The sequence below is a fragment of the Eleutherodactylus coqui genome, chromosome 5, assembly GCF_035609145.1.
Source record: "Eleutherodactylus coqui strain aEleCoq1 chromosome 5, aEleCoq1.hap1, whole genome shotgun sequence".
Classification (NCBI taxonomy): domain Eukaryota; kingdom Metazoa; phylum Chordata; class Amphibia; order Anura; family Eleutherodactylidae; genus Eleutherodactylus; species Eleutherodactylus coqui.
The window spans coordinates 237830678-237856108 of NC_089841.1; the positions used below are offsets into that span (position 1 = coordinate 237830678).

Here is a 25431-nt window from a genome sequence, read left to right on the forward strand (position 1 = left end):
ATAAATAATACAAATAAAAAAAATGGGTGTCTAGTGTATTAAAAAAAAAAAGTGAAAACATTAAAAAAAAGAAATACTGAATAAACCGAACCCCTTTAAGGACACGGCCTATTTTTGGCATAGTCCTTTTGGGCAACGATTTTTGGTAGATTTTTCATCTGCATTTTTCAAAATCTATTCAAAACTTTATTTTTCCGTCGACGCGGCTGTATAAGGGCTTGTTTTTTGTGTGGCGAACTGTAGTTTTTATTGGGGCTGTGATTGTGTACATAGACTATATTGTAAAACTTTTTTTTTTTTTTAATGATCGCAGGGAGAGAAAACGCATCAATTCTGCCATAGATTTTTTAGGTTTTTTTTTACAGCATTGATCACATAGCATAAATGACACACTACATTTTTTCTGCGGGTCGGTACGGTTACAACGATACCAAAATTCTTATATTTATTTTAGGTTTTTCCACTTTTCCACAATAAAAAGCCTTTTTTTGGAAATTATTATTTTTTTCTAAACTCGCTGCATTCAAAGCCCTATAATTTTTTTATTTTTCCATGGACGGAGCTCTCGGAGGGCTTATTTTTTGCGAGACGAGCTGTAGTTTTTATTGGTTTGGAGTACCATTTTGGGGTACATACGTTTTTTTTTATGAGTTTGATTGCGTTTTTTGGGGAGGCAAAATGCTAAAAATTAGCATTTTGCCTCAGTTTTTTAGCTTTTTTTTACGTTTTTTGCCATGCAGGATAAAAAGCGTGTTTGGTTTATTGTACGGGTCTTTACGGACGTGTCGATACCAAATATGTGGGATTTTTTTTAATGCTAATATGAGAAAAAGCATAAGCATAGGGTTTTTGTTTATTTTTTGTACATTATTTTTTTTGTTGTTGTTTTACACTATTTGTGTCCCTCTCAGGGACTTACACTGCAGCACTGATGATCGCTACGATAAGGCGTGGCAGGACTTCTCTCCTGCCATGCCTTATCGCTTACTATAGCGATCTTAGACACGACGTGTCCTGTTGACATAGCAACCAGCCAGGCTCTGCGATAACATTGAGAGAGCCGGCTGAAGTCACAGAGGCTCGCTCTGTGAACCCTTTCCTTGCTGCGATCTACATAGATCGCGGCAGGGAAGGGGTTTACAGCGGGGTAGGAGCGCATCTCTGATGCCCCCCCGCTGTTGTAGCGGGAGGCTGGCTACTAGGGACAGCCGGCTCCCGCTGCGGGAGAGCGCGAGATCTGCTATGATCTTGCGCTATCCCTATGACGTAAGGGTACGTCATTTTGCGGGAAGTACCCGCCTCCCATGACGTAAGGGTGCGGAAAGGGGTTAAATAAACAACTTTTCACACAAAAACAAGTCCTCAAAACAAACATGTCAACAAGAAAAAAAAACGTTCTGACCCTAATAATGCACAAAATAAAGACTGAAAAACTGGTTGCTCATTAGTGCTTAAACCAGGCCAGTCATGAAGGAGTTAACTGCAGGCATTCACTGCTGGTCAGTGAGGTTAGAGATGGAGGGTTGTTGGGTGAACTGCATGTAAATCTCCTCACCTCAGTTACTCCACTAGTTTGCGGGTCTCCCAGCAGACAAAGGGGTTCTCCTGCGGGAGCCGGCAGCACATGGCTAATTACCTGAGCCAGGTGCTGTCAAGTACCTCTGATGATGTCACACTCATGTGGCCAGTCATGTGACCAGCATGTGGGAGGAGCCAATTCGGACTTTACTACAAGGAGGAATGTTTCCGGACCCAGATAGCAGCCTGTTTGCTCCTGGGACGTCCTGCTGGTGGCTGCCGACACACTGCGGGAGGAGAAGTAACCTGAGAGGAGCCACAGCTGCAGTGTTCTCTGCATGGGTAGGTCAGCCTCGCCTCCTCTCCAGCAGCTACACACCCCGGCCGCACCAATCGCGCGGCTGCTAGTGTAATGCCGGTCGCCCTGCTCTGCCTTCTACAGAATGCGCAAGTGTGCATTTTGAATATGGCGGGGCTTCTGGGCCCCCCGCAGAGCAAGGGCCAGGTCGCAACGGCGACCCCTGCTACCCCTCACGGTACGCCTATGGTCCAGGCCTTCCTAGAATTCAAGGCCACAGCTTTTTTAGGCCTTGGCTTAGCCTAATGGTCAGGCGGGTTGCAAGACCACTCTTGTTCTTCCTCACACAGAGGGAGCGCTGGTGATGGTATTAAGTGTGTCTAGGCTCTGGAATGTTGGAAGGAAAAGATTTTGTTCTCTGGCTGAGGACCTCTATTTTCTTTGCAGGTTGGGTCACGCCCCACCTGTTGCAGAAATTTGTGACTACTATTCATCTGAATGGGGCTTGTTTGCACTGGCTGCAAAAACAACCCCACTCAGAAAATGGAAACTAACTTTCTGAAGACACAAGGTCAGCGCATCCAACTAATAAATGTATGTAAACCATAGCTGCGACAATACAAAACAGGCGGAAACACGTACCAACCGCACTCATACGGCATTATTGTATAAAATTGCAGTTGGATCTGAAAGAGTTAACTGTCTCCTTTGTGACTACTGTGAAGCTCCATTCGGAGGTCTCCTTGGTGATGGTGGTGCTCTGCCAAAGTGTTTCAGAAGGAACTCGTAGACGTGCTCCGCATACAATACAGGAGGGGATGGCGAATGAGAACTCAAGTTTGCTCACTCATCTTCAAGCATTTCCTGTTGCCCGGCTTTTTATACCACGCACGGAATGTTCTGTTTGTTTTCTAGTATTTTCATTAAAACGGTTTTCCAGATCGGTCTCAGGGTTAGGTCATTTTTATTTATTTTTATTTTTGGTTTTTACAGGTGAACAAAAATGGTTGTAGCCAAGTCGTGGACGATGGTGCAGCACTTTCAGGGTGCCCCAAAACCTGAAGACTTCAAGCTTGTGGAAAAAAAGCTACCACCCCTGCAAGCTGGAGGTAATTCCACCCGATTTCACGTAGCGTTGTCTTTGATTCTAGTCTTAGGATAAAATGTAAGATATATTGTGAAGTTAATCAACACAATTTTTGGGTTCATTTAGCTTCAATTGTTTAAGGTTGCAAATTTATTTGAACTGTTTCCCCGCATTCTGTTATCAGCGGGGCATTCCCACAACTGGACATATAAGTATGGCTCTGTGATGGCCTGGGAGCGGAGCTGGCTCCATTGGCAGTCTGTGTCAGCTGAACATTAACCCATAGGATGCTGCAGTCAATGACCACAGCATCTAAGGCTAGACTCCCACGGACGTATTTGTGTGCGCAAAATTTTCACACGTAATATGCAGAAATTTTAATAGGCGCATTCACATTCTCGTATTTTTATTGTACATTTTGGGTGCACGGAAAAACCCGTGGCATGCGCTTCCAGGGGGATGCACACACAATACGCTATGGGTGAATGATATGCTGTGCAATAACGCTGGAAACAGAACACACTTGGGACACATTAGACTAACTAGCCATTTCAATCAGTGCATCTTTGTTTGCCTTCATGCAAATGAACATGCCCTGCAGGTGCAAAAAGTACAGTAAAATTTGCAGATGCACATTTAAAAAAGCAAAGTTTATTTAGCAAACGCGCTGCGCTCATGTGCGTGCAAATACACATGTGCCAATGTGAAGGAGGCCTAAATCACTAGACAGATGGCAGGGGAATCCTTCTGTAATCTGGACGGCTCCCGTGATGTGAACACTGGATGACTGAGTTGCCATGGCAGATAGAGACACAACAATAGTATCTAGGTCTTGCAGAAGTACTGCAGTGTGTTATTCCAGGGTAGTTGCATAGTTAAGTCCTCCAGAAGGACAAAGCGGCAAAGAGAGGGAGAAAAAAGTGAATAACAGTTCAAGAAATGGTGTGTGTCCGTGTCCTCAGTTTTTTTCCCTTACAAAGTCCATTATGACTTGAAAACAAAAAAGTAAAAAAGCTGTAGACAATTAGTATGGTTTGTCCATAATGACCCATAATATAAAACGAAGGCTCTGTTTACATGTGCTTTTGCAAATTTTCCATTGATAAGCCGAACTATGAAATTATAGAATTGCCCAATTCGGCACTTGACCGACTCCATTGACTACGAGGTCCAATGAAAACTACAGCTCCCTCCACCAAGAAAAAGTGCTCATACAGTTCGGTTAACTGAAGCAAAAAAGAATAAACTGTAGAAACTTGATATTTCTGTAATTGTATCCACCCAATTGCGGTATTGCTGTCTTATTTTTTCCTTTGCTATCCTCACCCCAAACCCCACAATAAAAAAATAAAAATTTGCAAAATTTTATTTCAATATTACATCTTTTTTTACAGTATTTACATACCCCAAAATGGTGCTATTAAAAAGGAGAATGTCTCATGCAAAAAACAAGCCCTCATACGATACAAAAATGGGTAAAAACAATAGAAAGCAGGGATGAAAACATAGACAATTTGCAGCATCAAGCCAACACTGGTAAGGGGTTAAAGACTGTCACTTACCTGTAGGACTATGAGCTAAACTTATGGGCTAAAAGCAGGTAAAGCGCTGAGTGCAGGGATGCAAGGGTTAATCTTACCTTCCTCGTTATTCCTCTGGTGTGAGGAAGCTACCACTACAATGCCTTGAGAGGCACGCTAAGTAGTCCATCCACTATAAAATTAGAAAGGGCGAACTACTTAGCAGCACTGCTTAATGTATTGAGCGGCAGCTTCCAGAGCTGACAATTTGGGGGGGGGGGGGGGCTGGGAACAAGGAGGAGGAGGTAAGTATAACACTTGCATCCCAAACTCAACCGATCACCTTCTCTTAGTGCATTAGCTTAGCTTATAGAGCTAACGTAGGTGACAGAGCCTCCTTAAAGGTATTCCTATGACAGATGGGGACGACATGTAGGATAAGCCATCACTTTTCAATCAGTGGGGGTCCAATTGCTGGGACCCTCACCAAACCTGGAAATGTTTTTTTTCCTTGCACAGCAATACTCCCAGCCATTCGCCGCGCAGAGATCTACAGAGCAGCAACCAGTCAAAGTGACGGGTGTGCTCCAGTTTTTTGCATGGGAAAACTTTTGGAGGTGCTGCAGAGATTTACAAGTGTCAGGGACTTTGGGTTTAGAAAAGTTCTTTTTTGTTAAAAAATAATAAAAAGGGACATAGACATTACATGTACTGTACACTTTCATTTGAAGAGAAAATTTATATCAATTTCTTTCTTTAAAGTAGTTTTGCCAAGATGGCATCTCCTGTCTGCGCCTTTTTGGGGCAGCCCCCATTGTGGTGGTCCTTCTGCCATCCGGTTACATGAGCGCCATTCATAGTTACGTTTATTCTGCATATATTTTCCATCTCCATTTACTATATTCATTTTTTTTCTGTGCATTTTCAGAAATTCTGCTGGAAGCAGTGTTCCTGAGTGTAGATCCATATATGAGGTAAAGAATATTTGGATTTGATTAATATATTTAAATTCTAGTAAATCAGATTGTTTTCGGTAAAAGCGCCCTTCTTGGGCTATACTGTAATCCAATGTTGTGTTCCTATAAATGTCTGCCATAGTAGTAGTTGAGACTTTGCAAAAAGGGGCACAAACAGCCCAGAACAAGTAATATATGGTAAAGATGAAATCGTATTGTCTCTCCAGTGAAATTGTATTGGTCCTACAAGGCAAGTAAATCTGATTTCTAAGGCTAGGGTACATAGTGACTTTGGCCATGGCAGAGCTTGTGCACCAAAGATCACTGTGGAACCTTGGTGGATTTTTTTTTTTTGCAACCTCCGGGTTGCAAAATAGTGACTCACACCATGACCCTACTGACTTAAATGAATGTGAGGTCACAAGGCGTCAGAACCTTCCTTAAGGACAGCACCTAGAAGATGAGTGAGGAGACTTATAAGGCCATGCATGCTCCTCTGGGTAGTACGCAAATAAGGGAGATGGAACAATACCTCTGCAGCGCCACCTATTGAAAGGCAGCATTCCTGCAAAGTCAATGTTAGACTCTTTATACAAGCCTTGTAACAATGACTGGGGATAGAAAGCCAAGCCAGAATCTATACACAAACAGCTGTTTCGGGGTGTTTTCAGGGAATGTGGTTTATATAAAAAAAAAACAAAAAAAAAAACAGAGAGGCTAAATATATTCAAAGCCCCTGTATTAATATAACAGCTGTTATTAATTTTAGAGCCCATAACAGACCACTAACCATTTTTAGACATTAAATACCCTATATCTGCCATAGATCCCTTAAATATGTCAGACCCCACACCTATTATATTAATTTCCAACCTGAGGTCAGACAAAAGAAAGATATCCAATTCCTCAGACTAGACTGTATTCTTGGCCTCCTCACTTTTGGCTTTAGCTCAGCTCTGCTGCGCGGGGTCCTGGCACTGTCCAGCAACAGGATATAGAGTGTACTACCGCACACTATAGGGCAGGTCTACTTAAACCGATGTTTCATACACCAGCCTAAGGGGAGGTTGTGATGGCGTGAAATGTTACAAATTTATGAAGAAGCACAAGCTATACATTGGGCGCATCTTTGTGCCATCCATATGCCAATTTTTACCAAATCTTCACCAGCTACAAGTTGGCATAGATTATAGCTATAATTCATACCGACTTCTGACATAACTTATAGCACATCTGATAGGAACGTGATCGCTCACTGCCTAACCCTGATGGCCACTCGCTCTTTTTACGTTCACATGCCGTAAATTCTCACGAATGGACGATTTTTCACAATCAAGTCCCATGCTTAATTAGACCAGGCGCAGCATTTTAGCAAAAAAATATGTCCCCCTCTCCCCCCTCCTCTAGCCTGAAGAACTTGACTTAAGCCCGGCTTGCTTAGGCTCCCCCTAGACTATCCTTCTTTTCTTCCTTCTCTCCTCCCAACCTTTTCTTTGTTTCTTGTGCCCAGGCCCAGCTCCTGTGCACTCTTCTGTTGCTTTCATGCCCCCATTGAGGATGGTGTTACCTGGGCCGGCAGCACCACAGCCAATTCGGTGGAAATACCATCTCTTTATTCTTTGACAGTCACACCATCCTTTTTTTTTTTTTTTAATGGATTTGCTCATTTGTTTTTCTATTCATTGAAAATCAGAGAAGACACTGAAGATTATGGGACAGCCTGCTGACCAGCATGGACCCCTACTCGCCAAAGAGACAATGCATGCGTGTTCACCTCTATGAAGGTGGATGCACTATGGGGGAAGCAGCTGAAATGCTAGGTGGTGCTATAAGGTCAAAAATGTAGAAAAATCACTTATGTTGCAGGTGGTAATGCAAATAGGAAGATGGAACAATGCCTCCACAGCACCACCTATTGGAAGGCAGCATTCCTGCAATTCAATGTCGGACCTTTTAACAATGACTGGGAATTATGAGCCAAACCAGAATCTTCTCCGGAGGAATTCTGCCTTCCACTAGGTGGCGCTGCAGTGGTACTGTTCCATCTTCACATTTGCATATTTCCCAGAAGAGCATAGATGGCCTTATAAGCCTCCTCATATCTTTTGGGTGCCCTGCCTAAAGGGAAACAATATCCTTTTGGACTTCGGTGGTAATGCGACAGGTTATAGGAATAAAATGCAGTTTATTTCTGAAGACAAAGGTCTGAGTAAAAACCAAAATAGATGTAACGGTGGCTTCACATCTGCATTGGGACCTCCGGTTGAAGGTCCTGCCACAGATCCAGTACAAAGTACCGGAAGAAAAAGTGCATATAGCACTTTTTTTCTTCTGGCTTAAAGCCGAGCAGCTAAGTGTAAAGTGAATGGACTCCATTATAGCCAATGGGGTCCGTTCAGCGTTAACCAGTTACCTCCGAAGATGGAGCTGTTCAGCCACGGGGATTCCCATTTCCTGCTCCCCAAACGGGAAAGCGAAACCCCCAATGCAGGCATGAAGCCCCCCTTAATGTCTACTTCAACTTTACCGTAAGATTATGCAACACTATCTGGCTGGCTAAGTCCTAACAGCTCTACTTGGTGCGGATGCCAGGACCGTACTACTCAGAAGATACTGTAGGTGAAACTATAACATATCTCTATCACACCAGCATACCCTTCACATAATATAGTATACAGTCCTGTGCATTAGAACCCAAGAACTCACCTTAGTAGAAAGTTTTGTTTCGGTCCATCTTCAATGAGCAAAGTCCCTATGCAGCATGCCTGGTGTGTCTCAGTGTGCACTTACTACTTGTACCGGGGTTGCTCTCACCCACAGTTTGTCGCTTGCAAAGAAAATCACCGCTCTCTGAATGTTCTCTATGGATGATCTGTAGTTCTGTCCAGTGCTGCAATGACTCTCTTGGTGCGGCATTTACAGCTTTGCCCTCTTGGTAGCTTGCAGTCTCCTCAGTAGGCTTTCTACTGACTCCATAGTCCTTTCAGCGGCCCCTTAGACAGCATTCCCAGCTAGGAGCCACACTCTGTACTCAGCAACACCCCCTACTCTGACTTTGTCTGTGATACAGCTACAGTCCTTGCAGGGCTCTTACACTTCAAGGACCTTTTGGAGGAATGGACTCCCCTCTAGCCGCTATTCCCTATGCAAAGGGACTATCTAGTGGTGATAACATGGCACTGTGGCTTCCTCCTGGCACTTCAAAGTTTGTTTTAACCCCTTGTGGAAAGCCGCTAACATATACAGCAAGCAGTCCATGCTTCGGTATCATAAAGCTGCACCACAGCAGTGATTCATAGTATATACTATGTGCCCTTCATTACTAATGTCAGTAACACAGATGGAGCTCCCGGAAGCATCTGTTACTAAATGTAACTGCTGGTGCAATAAATTGTGTAACACATGAGGATGGTGACCTACTTGTTACTACCTGCAGAGCAGGACCACAGGTTGGAGGTCATTGGGTTCATTGGGAAAGAGAAGGTGAAAAAATTTAGTCTGAGGAAGTTGGTAATTAATTACTTGCCAATTTTATATTTAAATACCACGGAAATGCAAATTTTTGAAAGGTGGACCAAAAAAGACACACATAACGCTAACCTTATTGTTTCCTACCTGACAGGCCGTATAGTAGACGAACCATGAAGGAGGGCGATGTAATGATTGGATACCAAGTCGCCAGGTAATATATACCATTCATATTCTTCATAACACATTCTTAAAGGGGTGGTTTCACAACTGCTCACATATAAAATGTAACTCGGCCTCAGCCTGAAGTTTCAGAAGTGCGGGTCCACAGAGGATGTGCACCCCCACACCTGCAGGAGGGAGGACGGGGCTACCTTGGGTAAAGTTCCTCTATAGTAGGTGTGTCCAACTCCTTTTCACCAAGGGCCACATTAGTGTTATGGTTGGCTTCAATATGCTGTGAGTGGAACCCATTGATTTCAGCGGATTAGTTCACATGAGCAAACTTTTCAGGCGATGTGCGACTGCATGGAAAGAATACATAGCATGACCTGTATTGGTGCGTAGTACACAGCACAATAGGCAAATGAAGTGAATGGGCGTGAGCAAATACGCAGTCAATATACAGGAAATCTGCATATTTGGAACCATTTCAATGAGCCTGTCTGCATTCTTTTTTGCGTACAGAAATACGTAGTTTACTTGTACACATGAACAGTTTGAATACACGCCAAAAAACGTAGGTGGAAGTGATTTTAGTACCGCAAATACACAGCGTATTTGCACAACCAAAATGCACATATACCCATGTGAACGAGCTCTAATAGTGACCCCCTCATAGTAGCCACAGTAGTTACAGTAACTCCCATAGTGGCTGCTGTGGTAAGTGGGCCCCAGTAGTAATACGTGACCCCATAGCAGTACCAGTAGTAATAGCGACCTCCCTATTGGCCTCTGGCCAGACAGCATCCCGACAGCTTTTCCACTCACCGAGACGGCAGTCCTATTTCAGCATCAGCCGCTGCTGAGTCAGTCTGCCGTCTGCAGTACCAGAACCAAACTCGTAACATAAATACAGCCCCAGGACCAAGAACTATATTCCTTATTAGATCAGTTTCAGGCAAGCATATTATGGGCACATTTTTGCTTTCATAATAGACTATTGCAGGCCTACTAACAGCATCATAGAGGCACATCCAAATGATAGTGGTTATTGAAAGACAAATATTCCCGCCAAACAATGACCATATAGGAGGTAGGTACCCGTTCTAGACTGGTGCTCTAAAGACCATATAAGTGATTACAGTACAGTTATATTTAGTGACTCACAGCTGATATCCTCTCTGCAGTTTACTTTTTCCATATTTACCATTTGACCCAGACCACCATAAAGATTTCTTCCAGCCCCCTTTGTGCTCACACACATAAATACTCCTTTTGAGCCCTCACATAGTAATAATGCCAACCATTGTGCCACTTATAAACTAATAATCCCTCCTTAATAGAAAGGGTGCCATGTTAATAGTAATAGTACCAATTGCCCCCTTAACAATATTTGTGCTCTCAAAATAGTAATGGTGCTTCTTAAAGGGGATGTCCCACGCCGAAACGTTTTTTTTTCTTTTTTATTTAATAGGCCCCCCGTTCGGTGCGAGACAAACCCAAGGGATGGGTTAAAAAAAAAAAAAAAAAAAAAGGTTTAATCGCTGCGGCGACTTCTTACTTACCTTACCAAGATGGCCGCCGGGATCTTCACCCACGATGCACCGCGGGTCTTCTCCCATGGTGCACCGTGGGCTCTGTGCGGTCCATTGCCGATTCCAGCCTCCTGATTGGCTGGAATCGGCACACGTGACGGGGCGGAGCTACGAGGACCAGCTCTCCGGCACGAGCGGCCCCATTCACCAGGGAGAAGACCGGACTGCGCAAGCGCGTCTAATCGGGCGATTAGACGCTGAAATTATACGGCACCATGGCGACGGGGACGCTAGCAACGGAACAGGTAAGTGAATAACTTCTGTATGGCTCATAATTAATGCACAATGTACATTACAAAGTGCATTAATATGGCCATACGGAAGTGTATAACCCCACTTGCTATCGTGGGACAACCCCTTTAATAGTGTATAGTGCCCTCAAAAAAAGTAAGTGTGCCCCTTTAGTAATAATAGTGCCCTCTTAATAGTAATTATGCCCCCTTATGCACTTTTAATAGTACTAGTGCCCCCTTAATAGTAATAATTACCCAAATGCTCTTAGTAGTAACACTGTCTCCAAATGCTCACCACTCTGCTTGTGTCAGCACGCTGAAGGTCCTGGCCAACAGCCGCAGTCTCTATACTTTTGTAGGCCATTGGGCCTCTCAGTGTCCTGAGTTCTGCTGCAGCCGCTTTCTTCTGAGGTAAGCAGCCACAACACAAGTCAGCATGCTGAGTAAAGTGGCCGCAGCATAAGTCAGGAATCCAGGCAGCTCCAAACATCTGCTGGGAGCTTGGTGTAGTGGCCCGGAGGGTCCTCCAGAATAGTCACACTAACACTTGTCCTGTCACACCTGTCTGTGCTTCCCATAGATATAGAAGGTGCCGTAGGTCGGAGAAACCTTGTTTCCCCCTTCCTAAGCTAGAAGTTTAGTGCTGGCAATAGCTGGCTGCCTATTGGCTATATGTCAAGCCTCCACTGATTGGTGGGAGAGTACCGAGTGGGAAACATCACTATGCAGAGGTGGAGAAGAGCTGGAGAAAGTGCGGGAAGAAAGAGGAAGTGAAGGAGTCAGAGCCGTTGGTGGAGAGGAGAGTCTGCGGCTAGTCAAAACTGTGGGGAAATCACTACTGTGTAACCCCCTAGAGAAGTAAAGAGCATTGAAGAAAAGTGTTTGAATTGCAATTCTACTGTTTTCAATGTGTTAATTTACTGCATCATTTCCGGCTCTGCTACATTCTTGTAATGCTGTAAAGTCTAAGTGGATTTCAACTGTTTGATTCAGAAAGCTTCAGTAAAACTGCTTGCTCCCAGTTTACTAATACAAGCTACTGGACTCGTCTCAAATTATTTTCGCCATTGCTACACTTAGGAGTTCTTGTTGGAGTACTGGTGTCACCTGTGACAAAACTGTTTATTTTAAACATATCCTTATACGTTATTTGTGCCACTTTGCAACAGCTGAGCAAAGCCGCGTTACTGCCACTGTTGAAAGGGATAGCCACATAGCCACCCCAGAGAACCATTTTACAATCCCAGTGGTCTCCTCCACTTTTACGTGCTCGACCGTTGCATTGGTGCAGAGGGAATCTGCCTCCCTCTTCTTCCAGTCTATGCTGCACCTACTGTGATGGGAGAAGGGTGTTGAATAAGAAGTCAAATCCTGGCTGCTGGCAAGCCTGATTTTTATATTGATGAGAATGTGAATGCTGCTGAGCAGGGATACATTGTCTTGCTGTGTGCAAGGATACCCTTTAGCTCCGCCAATTACAAAGGCAGCAGCAGTATAGAGTGGCTCCAGGGTTACTTCGCATGTCCAGAAGCCATACTATACATTAGAACAGAGTTGATGAGAAGTGGTTATCAACTCTGTTCTAATGCAGCTGCTTTCAAGTCCAAATCCGCACTGATAATGGTTTTGGACTATTTCTGCAGAAATGCTGCTGAGTTTACCATAGAAAGTCTGCATCATTTCCTCTACGTGTGAACATACCCTCAGGGTACATTCGTCTAGCGAGTACGATATAGGTCCAAAATACTTGGACCAATAAAGCACTTGTAAAATTGCAATACTGGTGTTTAGCTCAATGGAGAGCTACAGATATATTCTTGTGTTTCAAATTAAGGGTAATCGCTGACAGGTCACACAGCACTTTGTATAATCAAGACTGATTCCATTTATTTGTTAACAAGCAGAAGTGTTTATAGTCCTTTTAGACAAATACATTGAAAGCAAGACTAGAGGTCACCAGACTTATACATATGCATAACTTGTTACGATTCATTATTATTGGCTACTAAAACGTCAGTAGCAACATGGTCCATAAGAACTTGTAGTTTCGAGATAAATCATTGACTTCTATGGGAAAGTGTTCTAAGCATGCTCTGTGACAGCTGCAGAGCTCATTGGCAGGGAGGGCTGTGACCAAAGCCTATTGTAAATGGTGGGTCCAGTGTCATTGACACCTAGGCCTTGCCTTTCATTGTAAGAAAATGTTCACACTGTTTTGAGCAAAAGGGGTTAATGGCAACAGTATTCAAATAACCTGCTGAGTGAGCAAACGCCACTAGAAGTGTAAAAATTGGTCATGGTGATGTGGCTATTTCATGTGAATCTTTCTTTTTTCATCTAGGATAATTGAAAGTAAAAATTCAGCATTTCCATTGGGTGGCTATTACCTTGGCAACTTTGGCTGGACAACACACAGCATATCAAATGGCAAAGACCTACGTCCATTGCTTCCTGAATGGCCTGAATCTCTACCTAGATCTCTGGCACTTGGATGTGTAGGCATGCCTGGGTAAGGCTTTTTTTATGTCAATTAGATCTTCTTTACACAGGTAGTTTGGATGGAAGTTTAAAGGGATGTTCTGAGTTTTTGTATTTTGATGATGGATTCTAAGGCACCCCCTGCCCATCAGTTGTTTGCAGAAGCTGCAATGCACTGCAACTAGCACAGCTGTGTGCGGGGGCCAAAAACTTAAAGGCAACCTCAGTTCCACTCGCTGGAATGCAAATAAGGAGGTTGGAGTAATATCTCCACAGTGCCACCTATTGGAAGGCAGCATTCCTTCAAGTCAAAGTTAGACCTTTTTATACAAGCCTTGCAACAATGACTGGAAATTGAAGACAAAGCCAGACTCCATGTACAGACAGCTGTTCAGGGAATTTGCCCTTCATCAGTGTACAGTAGGAGTCTGGCTTTTCTAGTGAGAGGCCTGGGACAGGGGGTCGGAAACACTATATTTTCTCCTTAGGGAGAGCACTTAGATGGTGAGTGAGGTGACCCAAAAGGTCGTTTATGCTCCTCTGGGTAATATGCAAATAAGGGAGATGGAATAATATCTTGCTGGAATGGAACTGAGCTTGCAGTCTTTTTCACAGCCTCTAAACAATATATAGAGATATTGTAGGACCTTTGCACCTCAGCTACTGCAAACAGTTGACTATAAAGGGGTGCTGGGAGACATGAAAAAGAAGACATCTTGAACTCATTAGACCAACTAGCCATTACAATAGCTGGGAGCATTGGTGCTTGCTTGGTGCGTACACATGCCTTGCACATGAAAAAGAACAGTAAAATACACAGTTGCATACGAAAAAAAAAAAAAAGTTCTTTCCGCACATACTCTCACGCTCATGTGACGGTGGACTTTATGTTTGTCTTTAATATCTGGAACAAATGTTGTGGCTCCTTGTGCATTCAGTCAGTGATTTACAGGCACATCTATGAGTAACTCTATTATCTTACTTTCCAGTTTAACTGCCTATTTTGGATTTCTGGAAATCTGCAATCCGAAGCCAGGAGAAGTAGTTCTTATCAACTGTGCTGCTGGAGCAGTGGGGTCAGTCGTAGGACAGATCGCCAAGATAAAAGTAAGTGTGAGAGCCAACATTCTGTGGAACTAGTTTCCTTCCATCGGTAGTTCCAGCCGCTTCTGCTTTTCAGCTGACTGTTCTTTCATAATACAAGTGTCAAACACGACTTACTGTTACTATATTGTTACAATGTTGCAAGTTTCTACAAAGCAGTTGAAAGGTTTCTCATGAAGACGACCCTTGTCCATATAACCTGTTAGAGGGGGTTTCTGAGTTCTACAATTTCTGTATATCCAGTAAAATAATAAATTGGCATATATTCACCTCTCCCCGCTCCCAGGGTGTCCTGCGGTACTCCTCCGGGTCTCCCCTCTGCAATCAGGTTTACAGGCTTCCCCAGCATGTTTACAGGATATCAGCACTAGATTGCTGAGCTCTATTGTCTGCAGTACCTGCCACATTCAGGACTGCAGCCGGTGCATAAACACAGGCGAAGAGTGCCGTGGGATGCAGCGGGAGTGAGGAAGTTGAGTATATACTTGTGTTATTTTACTGCATGGGTGGCTGGATATACAGAAATTTTAGAACTCGGAAAACCCCCTAGACATCATAAAGGGGTCCTATATTTTGGACTACCCTTTGAGTCAGAATGGAGAAACAGTTTATACAAGCAACTCCCGATTTAGTAGACTGGAGTGGTCCTTGTATTATACCCTTAAACATTTAGTACTGTATGCAAAGGCTTTCTCTTTGCTGTTATACAACGGTGCCATCTGACGGTAAGAATACCCGGCAGTCAGCGGTATTCAGTAGAGGAACTTCAGAAACACTTGTGGTTCATCATTAGTGCAACCGGAAGTGACGTCAGACGCCAGTAGCAGCGCGCAGAGGCACGAGCGGGGGGGTCTGAGGGAGACAACGGACCAGCGGAGGAGCCGATACCGGCGCCCGAAGGTGACAGGAGCCGGCAGGAGGAGTGCAGAAGTGGAGCAGCAGCGGGTCTCGGAGCAGCAGCAGGAGGGCAGAGTGACAGGTGGAGTGAGCGGCCGCCGGAGCAGAAGCAGGTGCAGGTGCGGGGGCAGCAATCAGAGACCGGCAGTAGCGGAGGGGACCAGAACGAAGCAACTGAGACAGGAGGGCAGAGTGTGCTGATAAGTATCTACCTCTAACTCTACCTCTGTGTGTGTTTGTGAGCTGTGTGTCTTCTGTGTATCTGGTTAGTTGTGTCTTCTGTGTGTGTGTGTGTGTCTGGGGGTCTAAGTGTTTGTGAGAGGGGGAAAAAAAAAAAAAATTTTTTGTGAGCGCGTGTCAGCGGGTAAGCGTTTGCGCGAGAGCGGCAGCGAGTGAGCGGTTGCAGCAGCGTGTGAGCAGTTGAGTGGTCGCGGCAGCGGGTGAGTGGTCGCGGCAGCGGGTGAGGGGTCGCGGCAGCGGGTGAGGGGTCGCGGCAGCGGGTGAGGGGTCGCGGCAGCGGGTGAGGGGTCGCGGCAGCGGGTCAGCGGTTGCGGCAGCGGTTGAAGCAGCGGGTGAGCGGTTGCAGCAGCGGGTCAGCGGGTCAGCGGTTGAGCGGTTGCGGCAGCGTGTGATCGGAGTGTGAACAAGTCTATCTTCACTACTTCCACAAGTAAATTGTAGATCCCCATAAGGATGAGCTCCATGCCTGGCAATGTCATCCAGTGTGCTACTTGTGCAATGTATGCGGTCCTTGATCAGCCGATCGAGGGTGCATACTGTTGCGCAAGATGCGTGCACGTCGAACATTTAGAAGCCCAAATTCTGGATCTAAATGGGCAACTGGCAACACTGAGAGCCATTGACATCATGGAAAGGAGTTTGGTGCTCACTGAGCAGGCACTCGCTGGGGTAGAGGCGGGGGCGGACGGTAGTACGGAAGTGCAGGGGGAGCAGGCAGTCAGCTGGGTGACAGAAAGAAGGAGGGATAGAGGGAAGAGAACCAGGGAGGCTAGTCCTGAACTGGCACAACCCAACAAGTTTGCACGATTGGCAGATGAGGGGGATGCCATTACAGAGCCAGCACCGCTGCAGCACGACACGCCCTCTGAACGCCAGGGGGGTGACTGCTCCAGTGAGACGGGGACGGGGAGCGCAGGGCAGACTAGACAGGTTCTAGTGGTGGGGGACTCAATTATTAGGGGGACAGAGAGGGCAATCTGCCATAAAGACCGGGATCGTCGAACGGTGTGTTGTCTTCCTGGCGCTCGAGTTCGACACATCGCGGATCGGATTGACAGATTACTGGGAGGGGCTGGTGAGGATCCAGCAGTCATGGTGCACGTTGGCACCAATGAACAAGTTAGAGGTCAATGGAGGGCCCTCAAAAATGATTTCAGGGACTTGGGGTCCAAGCTCAGGGCAAGGACCTCCAGGGTAGTTTTCTCGGAAATACTACCTGTACCTAAAGCCACACTAGAAAGGCAGCAGGACCTTAGGGAGGTAAACAAGTGGCTCCGGAGTTGGTGTAAGAAGGAGGGATTTGGGTTCCTGGAGAACTGGGCTGACTTTGCGGTCGGCTACAGGCTCTACCGTAGGGACGGGCTGCATCTAAATGGGGAGGGTGCAGCTGTGCTGGGGGAAAAGATGGCTAGAAGGCTGGAGGAGTGTTTAAAATAGGGACTGGGGGGGAGGGCAAAATGAGAAATAGTGGGGTAGCCAGTGTAATTAGCGATCTGGGTCCAAGCAAAGGGAATGGGGGACGAGCAGGGGGTGGGGTTAGTACAGTTAGAACTGATAGATCAGCCATAAGTACGAATAGCAACAAAACAAATTTAAAAAACAAAAAAAATGATATAAATTGTATGATCACGAATGCACGAAGTCTGATCGGTAAAGTGGGCGAGCTTGAAGCAAGAATGACTGATGAAAGTTATGACATAGTCGGAATTACTGAAACATGGCTTGATGATAAGTGCGATTGGGCGGTGAATTTGCAGGGGTACAATCTCTTCAGAAGAGACCAAAGGAACCAGAAAGGGGGAGGGGTATGTCTGTACGTCAAATCGAACTTGAAGCCGAGGCTACGGGAGGATATAGGGGTAGGAGACGAACAGGTGGAATCTCTGTGGGTAGAAATACAGGGAGGAAAAAATAACAAAATCCTGATAGGGGTCTTCTATCGACCACCAAAAGCAACAGAAGAAACTGAAGACCTACTACTAAGGCATGATAGGGATAAAATCCATGTTACGTTAATATGCTGTGGGGCTCCAAATCAGAGCTGGTTATGCCGGCCACCATGAGAAAGCAATAGACACAGGCATCACGGTCGTGTCTTAGAGCAATCTGAGTTTATTGTGTACTTTGTCTTTCTTATACAAAAAATAGTAGGCGTATCAGAGGTTGAACTGCTTTACAGAGGTCGACCTGTTTTACTGGTACATAATTTTGTCTTCTCTATAAACAATGCTTTATTTGTTTGTATGTAGACATCGTGTCTGGTACCCTGATTATCATCACACTCTACATTAACAAAGCATTCCATACAACCTTTTGATCAGTGTAACGAGATAAACAAGCTCTTGGAGACATGATGGACATTTAAGATTACACCTCTACTTAATTAAGTACTAGCCTAAATGTACAAGCATTTTAGCAGAGCTTTTTATAGGACACAGAATAGAGTGTACAATTTAGGCCTACAGCCTCCGGAAACGTATAAAGATACATACATATATACATTAATATGTTCATAACCCTCACAATCCCCCATTTGAAACAGTCCATCTTGAAAAGAGCCTTTGTAGTGGTACTATCAGGGGTGCTAAGCCACCCCCGCCAGTCTTTCTATCCTCTTCGCCGGATCCCCACTGTTGTTGCTCTTTTACGTATGACTGTTTTAACGATATCGTAGAGGGAGCGATTCCAGATAATTTGCTTGTCTCCGTATCCCACAGAATGTCCATTAATTGCAAACACTCAAAAGAATGAACAAAAGAAACAGTATTAATAATGGGTGAAACATAAAATCCATCATCTTTCCTGCTGTAGGTGACCATTCAGTAAAAATATCATACCAGTTATACTCTGTGTCTACCTGGATCTTAGTACCTAGGCTGAGTAGCTTATCTCCTACCCATACATTTTTCTAATTCCATAAGGGAGAGGTTAGTAACATCCAAATGCTTTTAAAGGTGTTCAGTATCTATCATTAGTCTTACAATTCTACCCAAGGATACTGTCAGAGTTGACATAGGGATAGCATCTGGGTACCAGTAGTACCTTAATGTTGCTTCAGCATCTGGCAAAAATGTGTAAGTTTCTGTAAATCTATGTATCACCGATATGTTCTGTATACATCCAGACAATGGAGTGGTGAGATTATACATACTGGTGGTTTTAGTTTGGTTGGTAACAAAGCATATATATTGGGGGCCAACTTCTATCAGCATATAGAAGAAGCAGGTAACACCGTCCAATCACATATGCTGATTGAAGGCTGCTGGAAACATGGCTCATATGCGGCTGTACTCCGTCCGCATGCTAGGCCATCCAGTGTTTCTTCACAGTTCTCTATACCATGGGTTTTATTTTCACTATAAATCATAGTACCTGTGAACTTGGGCAACCAATATTGTAAAACATATAGAGGCGGTCCAAACACCACAGGTAGTACTACAAACTTACACATCAGGCTTGTGTCCTTTACATCATAAAATCATTTCCCCAGTGCTATACTCATCAGAGCATTCTACACTATCAGCCCGGGGCCGTATCCAAGATGCTACTGGAATTACATTCTTGAAAATATTTCTCCACAATTTTTCATTATTTGTCATAACATCTGACTGCTTTGTCCCTCTCGTGAATCATATATACATATTGCAGGCTACATTGTGTATAGTTCATGAATTTACTCATATTTACAAACAAATCCTTTTAAACCGCAAAACCAGATTAAAAAGCGTTAATACATCCTTATCATATCCTAATGCAAGACATCAGGGGAGGAACAAGGAAAGCATGCATTGTGCCTGAACATTTATCAATCTAGAAACATCCTGTCCCACCCCAGCCATTTTATTCTTCATCACCTCTAAATCTATAGAGTTTAGAACCCCTACACCTGTACCAATTCCCCCTAATAGGGTATCATACCATTTTCGTTTTCCTCTGGTGCAGGGTTTCATTGCCTGAAGAGAAATATTATAATGCAATATGGTTTTCTGGCTCTTTGTGGATGATAAGGGGTGTCAAATGCCTGGGAGTTACCCAGGGCAGACATGAAGTGTTGCATTATTTCACCTGTGAAATGTGTACCTCTATCTGACTCGATTACCTCTGGTACCCCGTATCTGCAGATTACCTTATTCATGAGCTTCTTTTCGGTTACCTGCTCATTTACTTTTGTAACAGGGTACGCCTCCAACCTGAAAAACATCAACAACAACAAGCACATATTCATACTTCCCAACACGTGGGAGCTGAATGTCGTCAATTTGCAATCCCTGAAATGGGTAGAGTGGTCCTGGCAAGTGCCTTTGTGGTCAATTTACTTCTACCCTGTTGCTTACGGCATAGCTCATGCAAAACTGGACAAATGATGTAGCAGCTACAAAGAACCCAGGGGGCAACCCTTTCTCTCTCAAGCGTAGGTAACATAGCTGCCTTCGATAGGTGAGTCTTTCCATGGATCAGCTGGGCCATCATGGGGTACAGGGATCGTGGTAGGCAAGTTACTGACTGTTTGCCATACGCCACCCTGTTCTACTGCTCTCATATTAGTCCATTTATCTTTTTCTTCTTTGCTGGCTTGTGACTGTAATGTCTTTAGTACATCAATGTTCAAATTTTTATCAAAGTCCAAATCATAGTCTCTGACTTGTGCGGTCAGTATCTTCTTTTCTTCTTTCTTCCACGGCTTGAGGGCCGCTGTCTGCGCTGAAGTCTGCTAGGGCGTTGCCTTTTGCTTCTGCACTGTTGGCTTTAGTATGAGCTTTCACCTTCAGGATTGGTACTTTGTCTGGTAGGAGTAGGGCTTTCATAAGGTTCTGTACTGCTACACCATTCTCAATGGGTTGTCCTACAGAAGTTTAAAAATGTCTGGCCTTCCATATTGGGCCGTAACCATGATCTATGCCGAATACATACCAGGAGTCAGTGTAAATGGTTACCTTCTGTCACTCTACACGCCTCAGTGAGGGCCTTCAGTTCCGCTTCTTGTACTGAGACATGCGGAGGCATTCTGCTTTTAGAGATCTTGTTGTGTGAACACTGCATATCTGGTGTGGAGTCATCAATCACCCTGGTACCATCTATAAAAACAACTCAAAATATGTATTAACAAGGGGTTTCAATAACTCTTTAAACTTTTCTTGTTGCATCAATGCTAGACAATCATGCTGATATTCTATTCCAAATAGATCACGTTCTTATTTGCAAAAATTTTTAAAAATAGCTGATCAGTAATACATAGATCACCTATGCCTCCCCCTCCCCCATTTGATCACCTATGCCTCCCCCTCCCCCATTTGATCACCTATGCCTCCCCCTCCCCCATTTGAAACAGGATACTCGATTGGAAGAAGAGTAGCCGGGTTCACCATTGAAAAGAAATATTAAAGGGGGGGCATGAGCAAAGCACATTGCAACCTTATTTGACGAGCTAGAGACAGGTGTTTAGGTTGTACTTGAGTGAGTATACTCTGGATGTCATGAGGGGTGAGAACCACTAGGGGGTAGTCCAGGACCAACTCAGAAGATTTGTCAACCATTGCTTGTACTGCTGCCACCGCACAGACACAGGAGGGGGCTCCTCGGGCTACCGGATCCAATCTCATGGAGTAATACCCAAGTGACCGTGGACGTCCTCCATGTTTTTGCGTCAATACTGCTGTCGCATGAAAGGCCAGGGACGGCAGTATGAGACAAGTCCCAAAAAGGTGCGAAGCTTTGGCAGCAGAAGAAGATACAGAAATGGCTTGAACTGCAGCCCTGCGTCGTTCTGTGAGATGTCTGCCTTCTTGAGCTAGACAACAACCTTTTGTTTACAAAGCTGTAATTTTTCCTTTTTAAGCCTTGCAGCCATTTTCTGCTAAAAAAAAATTTTTAGAAGAGAAATAGATGCAGATTGACATGTTTCAGATCCTCAGCACAAAGCTGGAAAGTCATTAACATATTGCAACAGCACAGTCCCCTCAGGCGGAGTCCAAGCCTGCAGGACAGTTACATAAATGCCCTTTTGTCTGAAAAAGGGCCGGAGATTCAGACTGTCTCCACTCTGGTTTATTATCTATGACCTTAGGGATTCCAATAGACCTTCTACAAAGGCCATACTAAGTACATGTTTGCCCATCTTTTCTATGCCCCTATACCCCAGATCTGACTAATGTTGTTGAAGGCGGGCATAGAATTGTTTTACACTTTCTTCCTTCTCTTTGTGTGATATTAGAAAGAGACAAGGAGGATTCTCTCAAATTTTTGTTTTTCTTTTTCCCAATGTTCCAGACAAATTAAAAATATTTTACCATTTCTCAATTCTCTATGATTAATTTAATCCTAATCTGTGCCACAATAGTTTTTCACATAATTTTAGATTATCGTTCCCACTGCCTTCCCTGTTTTACATCTGCTCCTATTCCACCCTCCGCTCCCTGCATCTCTTTCTTGTCCTCATGCTTCCACTCACTAGCCTAGGATCTAGTGAGCATAGGCATAACCGGTTTGCACCGAGGAGCTCCGCAAGCAGGGCAGCTCTCTCTCCAATCCGGGTTCTGTTGTCCACAATGCCAGCAGGTCCATCCCTCCAGTCCAATGTTTGACCTTGGAGTGGATGACTTGGCATAGGGTGGGGAGGAGACGGTTGGAATTGAGATGGAGGGGGTGAAGATGGAAGAGGGAACTAACCCGACAATGAGAGAACATCTTTGAATTCTTTTCTCATTTCATTTTCAGCTACTGAACAGTATATATATATATATATATATATATATATATATATATATATATATATATGATACAACATACTTCCTATGTAGCCAAATATAACCAATTCTTAATTCAGATTTCTTTGCAAAGACAAGTAGGTCTTCTAAAGCCCAGTACTCCCCACCCTTTGAAATTTATCTTATCTTCTATAGAACACAGAAACTTGTCCAGACAGATAGCAAAGCTGTATAACAGGTTCCACTGCCTGTGACCATCTTCTATTGTGTGTAACTAACCTGGGCTGACTATTTAAGATTAACCCAGAATGTAATACACTTGCCCCCACCTTACAAAAACTGCAAATTCACACTCACTAAGGGGGGTTTTATTCATTCCTATACGGACTGATAATATGTGAAGTAGAAATTGGGATTGTATTTACTGTACACCAGACTTCCAATAATGAGCGAATTATGTATAGATAAGAAAAACTCTTAGTACCGCGGTTTTTACACAATTCGCTCAGAATAGGCTACCCAATGACAAACACAACACAATACAACTTATGCCCATTTCTACCCACATACTGATATTCATCACACTGCGACCACTCAGCGGCCAATATATTATAGGGGGCTTTATTCCACCCTGGCATTATTAACAATTCATCGGACACTTCTTTGTTCTTAGCTACCGACATTTTCGTACTATTTCGGATTTTCTTAAACGGCGACATTTTCACACTATGCCAGATTATCACAAGAAATTCTTCAACTATCAGTTTATCAAAATTTTCCTTTAAAACAAACTAGTGTATTACTCTCTGCGTAATCCTGTTCACAGCGCTATTAATATATATTGCTGCAAGGAGCAAGACTTAGTTCAAATTACGCTTTAAAGAGAGGAAAAAAGAAAAACAAGTCTTGCGCTCACGGGAAAAAGCAGGAACGAAAGTAAATTGATTATTTTTAGCTTAATCAATTTTATTACGTATATATTTTTTTTTTAAACAACAGTCTGAGCTACGCGTTTCTGCGACTTATAAGTCGCCTTTTTCAAGCTCAATAGTACAATAACACTCAGTCAATTTATATAAAAGTTTAAAGGGCTGGCTTACCAGAACATGTGCAATTATCAGTGCATGCTGATCGATTACTAAAAGTGGGCGGGGTTACCGCTACCTAGGGATAATTAGTTGGACGTGATTACGTCCTTTTTGACTCATTAGTATGCGTGTCAAGTTTTTTTTGAATATACTAAACTTTATCAATGTATTTGTACTCTCCAGCATTCGTTCATTTGTTTGATCCATCTACTAAAGGGATAGTACTCCACTTAGTAGTTTATAAATATCATATATAACTATAATTTAAATCACAACAACGATATAGAAAAGGAAACTTATTAGATATAAAATTCATGACATCTAATATATTATTTAGCATTTTATAAACACCTTAATGTAAAAGCAATCATTAATATAAATACTGGTACTGGAATAACCATACAATACCATAATAGGAAAATACATTGTATCCCGACAATTCTAAAAAATCATTTTACTATTAAAAAGATTTTTTGTTATTATGAAAAAAATTTTTTTATATATAAAAAATTTTTACATTCATTTTTTTTAAAAAAATTTTTAAAAAAAATTATTTTCAAATTTTTTCCAACATTTCATTAAGTCCCGCAGGAACTAGTGTATTTAGTCTATAGATCCAATACATTTCTTTTTTCCTTAATGCTGAGATGGATTTTGAATCTATACTTTCTAGTGGGGTAACGAGCATTTTGGATGCATCTCCATCATGGAAGTCATGGAAATGTCGGGAAAGACTATGGTTCCGAAAATTTTTTAAAATATTTTGTCGATGATTCCCAACTCTCATTTTTAGCTTGTTTATAGTTCTCCCTATATAACTTAACTTGCAGGGGCATTCTATGAGGTAGATTACTTTAGAACTATTACAATTTAATTTTTGGGAGATTTTAAAACATACATTTTTTTTTACTGTTTAAAACCTCTTTTCTACTGTGTGAGATTAATGGACAACATTTACAATTTTTTTGAAAGCATTTAAAAACACCAGTTTTTAATGGATCCTCACATCTATTTTTATTTTCCTTTTTATTTTTAATGGGATTAGAGGGGGCGATCATATTCTGTAGGGTCTTATTACGTTTAAAAATTAAAGTAGGTTTATTCTCTAGAAATTTAGACAAAAAGGGGTCACTCTGTAAAATTGGCCAATGTTTACTTATTATTTTCTTTATTTCTTTATTATCATCATTATATCTGGTTAAAAATATTGGATTTATTTTATCCTTTCTTTTAAAAAAATTTTTTTCAACAATTTTATTCACTGGGTTTTGCGGGGTTAATAATTTTTTATGTGCATCTTCTATTATTTTTAGTGGGTATCTTTTTTCTCTAAACCTGTCCTTAATGATCTGCGCCTGTTTTTCAAAATCGTCATCGTGATAGCAATTTCTTCTAACTCTTTTTAGTTGGCTGTAGGGTATATTTTTCTTCCAGCTAGTTGCATGACAACTGCGGTAGTCGAGATAGGAGTTTTTGTCAATTTTTTTAAAATGGGTTTTACTTACTATTAAATCATTGAAAGGCATTAAAACTAGGTCTAAAAACACTATTTCAGTATAACTAAAATTATATGTAAACTTTAAATTGTTAGTATTATTATTTAAATTATCAATATATAAAAGAAGACTCGCTTCTGTCCCTTTCCATACTATTAAAATATCATCTATATACCTACGATATAAAACAATATTATTATTGCTAGTTTTATTTTTTTCAAAAAATCCCATGTATAGGTTAGCTAACGCAGGTGCGGCTTTACAGCCCATTGCGGTGCCCTGCGTTTGCAAATAAAATTTTTTATTGTAGGTAAAATAATTATTGGTCAATAAAAAATCTATCGCTTCTAAAATGAATATTTTTTGATTTAAGGGCATTAAAGGATCGCTATCTAGGAAATTTTTTACGGCTAAAATACCTAATTGGTGAGGAATGCATGTGTATAAAGATTCTACATCTAGCGTGCATAAAATGTAATCTGTTTTCCATTTAAAATTTTTTATTAAATTTAAAAGGTGACCCGTGTCTTTTAAAAATGTTGGGAGTGTTAAAACGTATTTTTGTAGGATACGATCTATATATGCTG

The 25431-nt window shown here is 42.7% G+C and overlaps 1 protein-coding gene across 3 annotated transcripts in view; it reads left to right on the plus strand.

Moving 5' to 3' along the window:
• Positions 1-25431, plus strand: part of LOC136628451 (prostaglandin reductase 1-like) — a 64249-nt gene that overhangs the window by 19859 nt on the left and 18959 nt on the right. For all 3 annotated transcript variants that reach the window (XM_066604371.1, XM_066604370.1, XM_066604372.1), the window contains exons 2-6: positions 2810-2925; positions 5352-5397; positions 9002-9061; positions 13179-13346; positions 14305-14422. In XM_066604371.1, the coding sequence (XP_066460468.1) occupies positions 2820-2925; positions 5352-5397; positions 9002-9061; positions 13179-13346; positions 14305-14422 (498 nt within the window). In that variant the 5' untranslated portion in view covers positions 2810-2819. The remainder of the gene's footprint in view (positions 1-2809; positions 2926-5351; positions 5398-9001; positions 9062-13178; positions 13347-14304; positions 14423-25431) is intronic.